Here is a 12,562-nt window from a genome sequence, read left to right as displayed (position 1 = left end):
CTTCAGACCTATGTGACCGAGTGTCCATCTTAACTTCTTTTGTTTTCAAATCAATTTCAAAACCGTTTTCAATCAAAACACTCAATCACTGTTTTCACAAAATAAATTTCAAAAGATAAAACTTTGTAGGCATCCGCCAAGGATCATTACAATGTTTTTCAAATCAAAAGTTCAAATACTTTTCATACCTCGTTGTCAAAACAATTTCAAAAAAATGATATTTGTATACATTCGCCAAGGATTATTACAAAGTCAAACCATTCAAAAAATGATATTTGTATACATCCGCCAAGGATTATTACAAAGTCAAAATCATTTTCCAACACACACCCACACCCACTTTTCAAGCAAACAAAATCAAACAAGACAAAAGTGATCTAAGAAAATTAAGAGCCCATGGATAACCATGGATACAAAGGGTGCTTAAAACCTTCCCTTTGTATAATCAACCCCCCGAACCCAAAATCTGTCAAAAGGTCTTTCATGTTCTTTTATGTCTTTCCTATTTGGATAAAATAAAAGTCGGTGGCGACTCTTGCAAAAAAAACAAAAAAAACCGCAAACAAACATTTTTGCTATGCGGAAATCAAAAGAAAGAGTAGGGAGTCAGTTCGTGAAAAAACCGAGTTTACAAATGTGTGTCTTGAAAATTTTAAATTTCATAACTTTCAACTGAACAATATTGATTATTCTTTAATGGAGATGGTGTGGTGTAATAAAGAAACACATTAGGATGAAAATTAATGTCTGATTAGAATGCATGTACCGTACATGGAATGTGTTTTTCAATCATCTGCCAACTACTATGTGAAGATAATTTAGGGCCGTCTTTGAGGGCGTGCAAAGCGGGCTACCGCACAGGGCCTCAAATTTTCTAGAGTTAAACTATAGCTTAATAGGGCCTCATAAAATATCAGGTAGGTTAAATCATGAGTACATAGGGCCTCTAATAATTTTTATGGTTAAATTGTGGCTAATCTACACAGAGCCTCCAAAAACTTGTGACGGCCTTGGATGATATGATATTATAAGCGTTATGTAGCACAATTATAGTTTGTGTGTGAACAATTTTTTTTTTTCAATTCATGCACATATGTTTTGTATGACTTGTTGTTTTTGTTTCTTAGGTTAATAAGGTGGAGGAAAAAGGTCTCTAGATTGAAATGATGTTAAACTATCCTTATGAAGCCTAGTGTTGATGCCAGCAGTGAAAATTTAGATCTATCAAGCCAAATATCTTGTAATGGTAGTAAGCTTTAATATTTTACCATTTTGAAAGCAAATCTATGTATTTGTGGATTTTTATGACTCTTCTAGGCTCAGATAATGCAAGAAAAGCCACTAATTAATTGCACATGTTCGATGTAGGTTTTTTTTAAAATAAATATTCTTCAAAGGAGGGTGATAATGAAGAAAACTAAATTCCTACAAATATAGATGCATTTGAGGGGAAGAACGGTCTCTCATTCAATAGTTGTGCAGAGTCAGTAGAAGAAACGGTAAGGCATACCTTCATTTCATGGATCATATTAATACATATTATTTGTCTTAAGGTACATTATAATTTACATACATGCAACATAAGTGCATATAACGATTTATTTGATTGAAAATTCTATCTAATTGTTAATAATGGTTGACACTTGACACCACTTGCACTGAATTGAACATTTGGCTTGACTTTTGATGCAAGTTTAGACATGTAAGAGTTGATATGCTTGATATTGTGTGCAATGTGTTTTAATCATGGAAATATATGTTTATCTATACTCAGTAAAATATATGTTTTTAATAAATGTTTTGAATTATTTATGTTATTTCAGTGTTATCACTTCATTAATTTTTTTGTTTTGGATATTTATTCTAAGACTTAGTTGTATAGGGGTTATCAACTTGACCTTGTGGAATAAAATTACAATGATCAAATGCCTCTGGAATTTGTGCAGGAAAACAAACAATTTGTGGGTGAAGTGGATTCATATGTATTACCTTAAAGGGATTAATGCTATGGATGCAAGGATACCTCAAAGAAGCTCTTGGTTAATTAGGAGAATTATGGATATGAGGGATGTGGTTCAGCACTACCAAGTGGAGTGGGATAGAATACTGACTCTTAAGAAGTTCAAAATGAATATGTTATATGTTGCAATGTGTGATGGCAATGACTCTCTGGAGTGGAGATTCTTGTTCAAACATAATGAAGCCAGACCCCGAGCCCAATTCATATCTTGGCTGATCTGTCATGGCAAATTTGCCACGAAGGATAGACTATTTAGATTCAATATGATCTCTGATAGTACCTGCTGTATTTGCAATGCTGTTAAGGAGAGTATCCCTCTTTTTTTTTAATGCAGGAGTAATGCTTCCATTTGGCAACATGTTTTGATGTGGTTGAAGAGTGATCACCATCCATTACGGCTGGAGGAATTGAAGTGGATTATGAAGGTTACCTCTAAGAAAGGTTGCAAAGCTAAAGTGATGAAGATTGCATTTATAGAGACATTATATGGCATATGAAATAGAAGAAACCATATAGTGTTTAAACATAATAGCCAAATAAACATTGTACAAAATATTATTGACTCTATAGTTTATAGAAGCTGACATTATAGGAAAATTAGGAGTTATATTGCCCAGTTGATGTTATAGTTTTGGCTTTTTGAGGGTTGGATCTATAGATAACCTTGTGTATTATTTGTTTCTTGAAAGTAATAATATATCCTTTATTTCAAAAAAAAATTGAAATACGGGCCGTGCTGACCCATCGGACCGCACGAGCCTTTATAAATTGGATCAAAGTCAGACTCATTTTCTGTAACTCATTAAACAATCGGGCCGATCCACTTCATCCCATTTAAATTTTTTGGTCTACCCATTAAAAAATCAGGCCGATCCACTTTATCCCATTTATATATTATGGTCTACCGAGTCGAAGGGAACTGGGACACACCAACCGTTTTGACCACTTTAGTTTTAAGAAAAATTTACCTCATACCCTTACCATTATCCTTCTATCCCTACATTTTTTAAAATATTCCAATTCTACCCTTTTTATTTATCAATTACTGTTATTATTTAATATTTATCATTTTACACCCTTGCCAAAATGCACCGGATAACTTGCAATCAAGTTTTCCGGTTTATAGTTTTTCTTCACTGGATAACTTGTAGTCAAATTTTTCGGTATGTAATTTTTCTTCAACGAATAACTTATGAAACAATGAAAAACCATGTCTTAAAGTAAATAAAATTGTGGTCTATTCTAATAGACATGATATATCCCACACTTGAGAACCGTTGCCTAATATTTTAGATAACTATTTTATTTACTTTTGGCCACAGTTTTTTCTTGTTGCCTAAACTTTTTTTTAAAAAAAATTTGGGTTAGTTAAAAATTATGCACCATCATCATTTCTAAATGGTTTTAAATTTTTTTCCTAACAGCCATTTTCATGTTTTCATCACATTTTGACTTCGTCAAGATTAAATGTAGTGTTTGTAACGCCCTAAACTACTTTTAAGATTATTGACTGACCTCACAAACCAACACAAGTCTTTTCATCATGCTTTTTTCTCACTCACACGTTTTCCGGAAAACTTCTCATAATGTCATCCATCCAAATATTATTCCAAGTTAAGCATGCTTAACTATGGAAAAAGTGTGAGTGAGGAAAAAATATGATGAAAAGACTCGTGTTGGTTCGTGGGGTCAGTCAGTAATCTTGAAAGTAGTTTTGGGCGTTACAAACACTACATTGAATCTTCATGATGTCAAAATATGATGGAAACATGAAAATGGTTGTAAGGAAAAAAACATGGCCAAATGTAAATAAAATAGTTATCTACAATATTAGGCAGCGATTCTCAAGCGTGGGATATACAATTTTTCATAATTTGCAAAAACCATTTCTATTAGAATAGGCCGCATTTATATTTACTTTAGGACTTGGTTTTTCATTGTTGCACAAGTTAATCGAGAAAAAAAAACATACTGGAAAACTTGACAACAAGTTATCCGGTTAAGAAAAATTACAAACCTGAAAACTTGACTGCAAGTTATCCGGTGAAAAAAATTATAAACTGGAAAACTTGACTACAAGTTATCTAGTGAAGAAAAATTACAAACTGGAAAACTTAATTGCAAGTTATCCAGTGCACTTTGGCATGCATGTAAAATGATAAATATTAAATGATAAAATTATTTGATAAATTAAAATGATAGAATTGAAATATTTTAAAAAAATGTAGGGGGTATAGGGATAATGATAGGAATATGAGGTAAAATTTTCTTATTTTAACATAGAAAACTAAAACAATTACTCCCTCCGGCCTGAATTATAAGCAAATATTCTATTTTTAGGTTCATTGAGTAATGAATGTATCTGGTCTACATAAAAGACCAGATACATTCATTATTCAATGAACCTAAAAAGAGAATATTTGCTTATAATTATGGCCAGAGGGAGTATGTACAAAAAAACTAAAAAACCGAAAACAAAACCAAAGTGCATTTAAACTTAATTTAAACCTAAATGATATATATATATATATATATATATATATATATATATATATATATATATATATATATATATATATATATATATATATATATATATATATATATATATATATATACCTTAGGTATACTTATTCAAACATTTCGCTCAATACGATGATGGCTTCTCCTATGGAGAAAAGAAACCCTAACATTACCACTTTTAACTGTGATGCAGTGAAGCACCTTCTCCACTTCCGATGTCTCTTCGACTTCGGGAATTCTCTAATATCATTTGCCAGAAGACACTTTAAGCTTTCAACAACCAAGCAGTCAGATATATCAAACCCTAACATCATGCATTCACTTCCCACTCTTCCTTTTGATCTCATAACAGAAATACTCTCTAGGCTACCAGTCAAACTTCTTCTCCGATTCCGATGCGTCTGCAAATCATGGAATTCTCTAATATCTGATCACAAATTTGCTAGAAAGCACTTTAACCTGTCAACCACACCCAACCTCCACGTCATAACCCCTTACGATCCCTCGCAGCGGCGGTATGTCTTAAGGTCTTATCCACTCCAATCCCTTTTCACTGACCTAACTACTAATTTCACTCAACTTGGTTTTCCATTTAACAGTCCTTTTGAACACTTTTTCCATTACATTGTTGGCTCTTGTGATGGGATCCTTTGTCTCGCCGATTTTCATAACACCTTTGTTGTATTGTGGAATCCTTCCATTCGAAAATTCAAGGAATTGCCCCTTTTTGAAAAGCCACAAGTGGCTGGTTCGGCAAAGTTTGGCTTCGGTTATGATCATCTTTCTCATAGTTACAAAGTGGTTGTTCTTTACAACTCCTATAGATGTGATATCATTGAAGATACAATTAAAATAAAGATTTACAATTCGAGAACCAATTCTTGGAGAAGCTTTCAGAAGTTACCTTTTACTACTGAATTCGGCCCTGATCAATCCGGAGTACATGTCAGCGGTACAATTAATTGGTTGGCCTCTACTAAATGGCGTCCTCCACTTTTTATTCTTTCTTTTGATTTAGGTAAAGATTCTTATCAAAAGATTTTTCCTCCCGAGTTTGATGGGAGGTTGGAATTGTGTGTGTTGAAGGATTGCTTGTGCATACTTTGTGATTATGATGTTTGGGTAATGAAGGAGTATGGAGTTAAAGAGTCTTGGACTAAATTGTTCAAACTTTCTAACTTGCCAGGTCAAAGAAAAGGTCTCTCACGTTCTTACTTGACCAAGGCATTTGATATTTTTGAAGATGATCAAGTGTTGTTGGTGGAGAGAAGGAATAAGAAGAAGTTGATACTTTACGATTTTACGAATGACACTTTTAAGGTTACTTCATTGTTTCCAACCCTTTCAGAAATCTGCACCGAGAGTTTGATATCACCTTGTTCTTAATGTTATTAATGCTAGGATGTCACTTGAGCATGTGGTGTATTGGGTGTATATATGATGGAGATAGGTGCTGCATGTGGAATTTTTCAAATGCTGAATGTTCTGTTCACTATAAATTCTGCAGATTTGAGTTAATTACCTTTGAAAGAAATCATCGAAGATCGAAAGGTGTGATACTTCTAGGGTGGGGAAGAGACATGTTAAGGAAACTATATTCATGATGTCTTCTTTTCCATACCGCATACATTCATGATGTCTTCTTTTCTATGTGACATTATTACTGGTGTATTGTTGTTATGGTCACACTAATAGTGCTTCTCACTATCTAGCATTGATTATAATGGTGTAATCCTTTTTGCTGCAGAGCTTGAATTGCAGTCGACACTGCCTTATTCTCTTTATTATACGTACTCCAAATCAGGTTTTAAAAAACAGTATGCGATAGCAAATACGACCGCGACAAAACGGTCTCACTATCTTGTTTTGTATTTTTTTTCTACAACTAAAATGAATATTATACTGAAAATCTAAAAATGCCTTTCTCTTTCTTAAGAGGATAAACTATTAAAAATAATACCATTTATCAACAAATTTATATAACCATCAACATTTTTTTATTTGTTATTTTTTAAAGGCAAATAAAATATATCACCTAAATTTTTTAAAGGATCAAAATAAATCAACATGAGTCTATATATAATTCTAATTAAGCATATGAAATATATAAAAGAATATTGAAAGAGAAAAAGTTGAATTGAAAATATAAAACCTCAAAGTTTTGGCGGAAACATGAATAGTAGATCGATCATTTGTGATTAGTTCTCCATGAATCGTATAAAAAATATATTTTTCGTGAAAATTTCGGAATAACTATTGTAGTTATATTTTTCGTGAAAATTTCAGAATAACTATTGTAGTTTCGTTTTTAGTTTTAAATAATTTAAGGGAGACCCTAATGACAATCGACCCGAAAATTACAAAACAAGTTTATAAATAACTAATTTATTAATGATAAAATACTATTTATATTTATTTAAATAAATCAATTTGGGGCCTAAATTTTTTCTACAGTCTGAAGTTTATAAATAAATAAATTTTAAATAAAACTTAAACAAAATAAAAGAAAAATAAATATAGTTTGAGTTTGAGGGTTTTCCGTTTCTAACCGAAACTACTTTCTGTTATATAAATCCTAATGCTCACTCTTAAATCTGATTCTATCCTAGAAAAACGCGTTTAGATATGATGATTTCTTCCATTGGGAGGAAAAAACCTAACATCACCGATTCAAAAGATGATTCACTTCCAACTCCGGGCATGTTTTGGAATTCTCTAACATCTATTCAGAAATTTGCCATAAAACTCTTTAAGATTTCAACAACAAAGCAGTTGGATATATCATCAACAAACCATGTCATCATCATGGATTCAGTTCCCACTCTTCCCTTTGATCTGATAACAGAAATACTCTCTAGGCTACCTGTCAAATTTCTTCTCAAATTCCAATGTGTCTCCAAATCATGGAATTCCCTAATATCTCACGATCCCAATTTCGCCAAAAAGCACCTTACCAAATCAACAACCCACTCACTCAACTCTTTAGGTTTCACTTTTCCCGGCATTCTCACTATGTATCCACCGGACTTCTTTTTCAACACATTTGTATTTACTAACGTCAAGCAGCATGAGCATCCTTCACAGGAATGTAATCGGTGTCTTCGGGCAAAGAAAGTTGTTGGCTATTGCAATTGTATCATGGCAAAGGAAATTGTTGGCTCTTGTAATGGCATCCTCTGTCTTGCCTACAAGGAATTCATTCAATTATGGAACCCTACCATTGGAAAATTAAAGGAACTACCCGTTTTACGTAATCCACATCATCTTAACATCGCATATGGCTTTGGCTATGACTCTGTTACTGATCATTATAAAGTGGTTGTTGTTTTATGGGACCATTGCGGTGATGAGAAAACTCAAGTGAAGGTCAATACTCTGGGTACCAAATTATGGAAAAACATCGAGGAGGAGTTCCCTTTTGGTTCTATCCCCGATCAGAAATCTGGAAAGTGTGTGAGTGGCACAATCAATTGGTTGGCTTCTTCTCGACGTTGGCCTAGGCCAAGTCCACGCTTTATTGTATCTCTTGATTTGAGGAACGAGTCTTATCAGAAAGTTTTGCTGCCCGATAATGTAGAGGTCAATGATAACTCCTTGACATTGGACGTGTCGAGCGATTGCTTGTGCATGATTTCTGGTCATGATGTTTGGCTTATGAAGGAATACGGAAAAAAAGAGTCTTGGAACAAATTGTTTACTATTTCATACACGCATAATCCTAGATTGTCGTATTCCTTCACCAAGGTGGTATATATTTTTGAGGATGGCCAAGTGTTGCTTCAAATTAAAATGGCTTTTGTTCGTCCGCAGTTGATGATATATGATCCAAGGATTGCTACTTTTAAGTTTGTTACGTTTCAAAAGAGTTTTTATGGCTCAAGGTTTTTTGACCTAGATGTCTCAAAGTATGGTGGCTTAGTAGTGAGCATTGAGAGTTTGATATCACCCTGTTCTTAATTCAAGGATTTGGATACGGTGTTATGTCACTTGGTTTATGTTATTCACAATGAATCTTCTGTGTTGATCAGTTTGAGAACTAAGCAAACTTTGCTGTACAAGACCTGAGACTTGGGAACAAACAAATGTGAAGTAAGAAATTTGGTACTATGGATGATATTTCTATTTTTCTTGTGTTACAATACAACTCTACTTTGTTCAAAAATATTTTGTGATGTATTATTTTAGCCAAAGGTTTTCTTATTACTAGGATTGTTTCTCTCAAAATGATCTAGAATTTATCCACGCGTACCATCTTTCTCCATATCATTGTTTTCATTGCGCTTGTATGGGAGTTCTTAACTATAATTATTTCTTATGTTTTATGTTTTGGTTCTTGACTTTTATGAATTAAAAAAAAGGTCATTATATCATTGTTTTGGTTCTTGACTTTTATGAATTAAAAAAAAGGTCATTATATCATTGTTTTGTGAAAATGTTATTCTGCACAATGCATATTCTTATGTAACTTTATTCAAGCCTCTTGTAAACTTTAATTAAGGAAGCACCACTCAAGTCGTATTGCAAAATTAGCCAACAAAAATAACGGTTTGTGGGGGGTTTTAGGTTCGATTAAGAAAACAGGAAAAATAAGTGATTATTAAACAAGCTAAAACGAATCAACCTAATGCTCGGTTTCCCAATGTTTACCCTTGATTTCGATAAACAAGTGTTAGTCCTCCGAATTTAGAAACTTCGATTACTCACAGGATCGAATAGATTGATCCTAATACATATGTGTTCAGTGTTTATGTATCTAGGTTTTCTAGATCTAAATGTAAAGCCAATCTTAAAACAAAGGAATAATTGAATGTAAAGGTTTGTGTTTAAAATTAAAATACAAAGAAAGATAAAGTTGGACAAGAAAAGTAAAGGGTTTTCGACAAGAAAGATAAAGAAATTGTAAATGACTTTGAATGTAAACAACTTGTTAGTATTGTGTTGGCATCCATTTTAGCAAAACATTCTACTCTAAAAATGTTATGAAGAGTGTTTTGACATATGAGCAAACCATCCCAACGGTTTATAGATGATGTCAAAGCAGGTGTCTTAACATTGTTCATTAAACTAAACTTTAGGTTAGTTTGTGTTTTAGTGCTTTTTTTAATCAGGTGTTTGCTTGTTTGTTGTGTTGCACTTAATATAAGGAGGAGGTTTTCTCAAGTTGATCCAATAATTTTGGAGTTATGTTGCCCTGATTTCAATCTTTAAAAATTATTTGATTTTGACCCATGCCCATGACATACGCTGCTGCTGCTTTATAAAGACTGGTCGACCCTACCGGTGCCGATCAACTAATTTGAGGAATCGTTGTTTTTAGTGTTTTGAGTTTAAGGGGTTGAATGTTTGGTAATTTGTTTCTTGTGATCCATTCTTGTATTGCTTCGATATTAGAGTTGGAGTGTTTTTAGTTTAGTTGTAATTTGTTGATCATCCATAAGCTTTTACGCAGAGGATGATTGTGTGTCTTTGAAGAGTATCTTCTATCATTGATTAATTTCGTCGTTTTTCACTGTGTGTGATTGAAGGGATTTGAGGAGGGCCTCATACCTAGGTGAGTTTTAGGTAGATTTATAGCACGGGTAGTGATTAAGTGAGTAGATCGCAAACTGTTTGTTTGCTGAGGGTCTATGAATTAATTCTATTTAGTGGACTTATTCCTAACTTGGTAGCCCCCAGAGTAGGTGTTGTTGCACACTGAACTGTGTTTACACGTGCATGTGTCTCTTTTATTTTACCTATTGTTTTTATACCTTGTTCCATATTGTATAGTCCTCATATATTTGGGTTGTGACATCTCCTTCGACATCACATATCTAATACCAGAATTTTAATTGGTATCAGAGAAGGCATCCTACTCTGTATTTGGGTGAGATCTAGGGAAGGTACTTTCTAGTACTATGTTAAGGTGGAGAAAAACACAAGAAAGGGGGGATTTGTTGAATGCAATATAGGGCAAGCAACAAAAGATTTGGAAATATTGATCCAGGAATTATCTGTTAGAACAAGATTTGTTCTGATCAATATTCTTAGTTTTGATGATAACAATGTATATGAATTTTGTATGAGATAATGTGGTACTCTAATTCTATGCAATTTCCATTTCAGGAATCACAAAAAGAGTATGCACAAAATCAACGCAAGAAGCACTGACTCAGAAGGTTCAGCATGCAACAACAGAACATGCTCTGGCAAGACATTAGAAGATGGTCAAGCAGAATCAGAAAATGGTCTATGGAAGCATCAGAAGAACTTGAGATCAGAAGCAGAAGAACTGAAATTCTCATGGTATCACACTAAGAAGCACTTCAAGGTCAGAAGACAAGAAGATGCTCTGCACCAAGCTGCTAGACTCTGATGATATTCAAACGTTGTTTACACAAACATCAGATCAGAAGCAAGTACAAGATGGCAGGCTACGCTGACTGACAAAAGGAATGTTAGAAGCTATTAAAGGCAACGTCAGTAGACACAGCGAAAGCAAGGCTCGAGGTAGTTGACAAAAGAGTGAAACATTAAATGCAATATTGTACGGATCACGCAACGCATTAAATGCTCCCAACGGTCATCTTCTCAAACGCCTATAAATAGAAGTTCTGATGAGAAGCTGAATACAACACTTGCGCAAACTTACAGAAACGCTGTCAAATTCAAAAGCTCTCAAACTTCATCTTCAACCTCACTACATTGCTGTTGTAATATCTTAGTGAGATTAAGCTTAAACTTAAGAGAAAATCACAGTTGTGATAATAGCTTATTTAAGAAGCATTGTAACTCTTAAAAGAATTTGTTTACATTAATTTGTAAGAACTAGAGTGATCAGGTTGTGATCAGAATACTCTAGAAAGTCTTAGAGGGTATCTAAGAAGATTGTTCCTAGAGTGATCAGATTGTGATCAGTATACTCTAGAAGACTTAGAAGTTATCTAAGTGGAAAACCATTGTAATCTTGTGTGATTAGTGGATTAAATCCTCAGGTGAGGTAAATCACTCCAAGGGGGTGGACTGGAGTAGTTTAGTTAACAACGAACCAGGATAAAAATGATTGTGCAAATTATTTGTATCTTACAAGTTTTAAAGCTACACTTATTCAAACCCCCCCTTTCTAAGTGTTTTTCTATCCTTCAATTGGCATCAGAGCGTCGGTTCTATGTTTCAAGCACTTAACGGTGTTTAGAAAAGATCCAGGAAGAGAAAAACGCTTAAGTCAAGAAGGCTGGTGAAGATCCAACTTCTAACCCTACATCTACATCTGGCTCTGCTGAGCAACATAATGGAAATGATAACAATGATTATACTAGACCACCAGCATTTGATGGTGAAAACTTTGAATACTGGAAAGATAAACTTGAAAGTTACTTCCTTGGTCTAGATGGTGACTTATGGGATCTTCTGATGGATGGTTACAAACATCCAGTGAAAGCTTGTGGCGTAAAGCTCACAAGACAAGAGATGAATGGTGATCAAAAGAAGCTATTAAAAACTCATCATAAATGTAGGGCTGTTTTGCTGAATGCTATCTCTCATGCTGAGTATGAGAAGAGATCTAACAGGAAAATTGCCTATGATATATATGAGTCATTGAAAATGACCCATGAAGGAAATGCTCAAGTCAAGGAGACCAAAGCTCTTGCCTTAATCCATAAATATGAAGCCTTCAAAATGGAGGATGATGAAAATATTGAGAAGATGTTCTCAAGATTTCAAATGCTAACTGCTGGATTAAGAGTTCTGGACAAAGGCTACACCAAGGATGATCATGTAAAGAAGATCATCAGAAGCTTGCCCAGAAGACGGGGTCCAATGGTGACTGCATTCAAGATTGCAAAGAATCTGAATGAAGTTTCTTTGGAAGAGCTAATCAGTGCCTTGAGAAGCCATGAGATAGAGATGGATGCAAATGAACCTCAGAAGAAAGGTAAGTCTATTGCATTAAAATCTAATTATAAAAAATGCACTAACACTTTTCAGGCTGAAGAAGAAGATTCTGAAGAATCAGAATCAGAAGAAGAAGATGAATTG

At 33.9% G+C, this 12,562-nt stretch overlaps 2 protein-coding genes across 2 annotated transcripts; both read left to right on the top strand.

Annotated features, from left to right (window-relative positions):
- Positions 1 to 4,797: 4,797 nt before the first annotated feature.
- On the top strand, positions 4,798 to 5,929 carry LOC131659829 (F-box/kelch-repeat protein At3g23880-like). The gene has a single exon (XM_058928957.1). The coding sequence runs from the start codon at positions 4,856 to 4,858 to the stop codon at positions 5,927 to 5,929; it is 1,074 nt and encodes a 357-aa protein (XP_058784940.1). The 5' UTR covers positions 4,798 to 4,855.
- Positions 5,930 to 7,168: 1,239 nt separating this feature from the next.
- LOC131659828 (F-box/kelch-repeat protein At3g23880-like) lies at positions 7,169 to 8,500 on the top strand. The gene is made up of 2 exons (XM_058928956.1): positions 7,169 to 7,660; positions 7,691 to 8,500. Exons 1-2 carry the CDS (start codon positions 7,169 to 7,171, stop codon positions 8,498 to 8,500), a joined length of 1,302 nt encoding a protein of 433 aa, XP_058784939.1.
- Positions 8,501 to 12,562: the final 4,062 nt, after the last annotated feature.

This window comes from Vicia villosa, linkage group LG3 (assembly GCF_029867415.1).
Source record: "Vicia villosa cultivar HV-30 ecotype Madison, WI linkage group LG3, Vvil1.0, whole genome shotgun sequence".
In the NCBI taxonomy this organism is placed as follows: Eukaryota; Viridiplantae; Streptophyta; class Magnoliopsida; order Fabales; family Fabaceae; genus Vicia; species Vicia villosa.
The sequence above is the reverse complement of the archived record's forward strand: the minus strand, read 5'-3'. Positions and strand labels throughout refer to the sequence as shown.

Bases quoted from the DNA above. Each gene is read 5' to 3' on its own strand.
- LOC131659829 (XM_058928957.1), top strand. From the start codon at position 4,856: ATGCATTCACTTCCCACTCTTCCTTTTGATCTCATAACAGAAATACTC.
- LOC131659828 (XM_058928956.1), top strand. From the start codon at position 7,169: ATGATGATTTCTTCCATTGGGAGGAAAAAACCTAACATCACCGATTCA. The intron at 7,661-7,690 runs GTTGGCTATTGC...ATCATGGCAAAG, and splicing joins GTCTTCGGGCAAAGAAAGTT to GAAATTGTTGGCTCTTGTAA.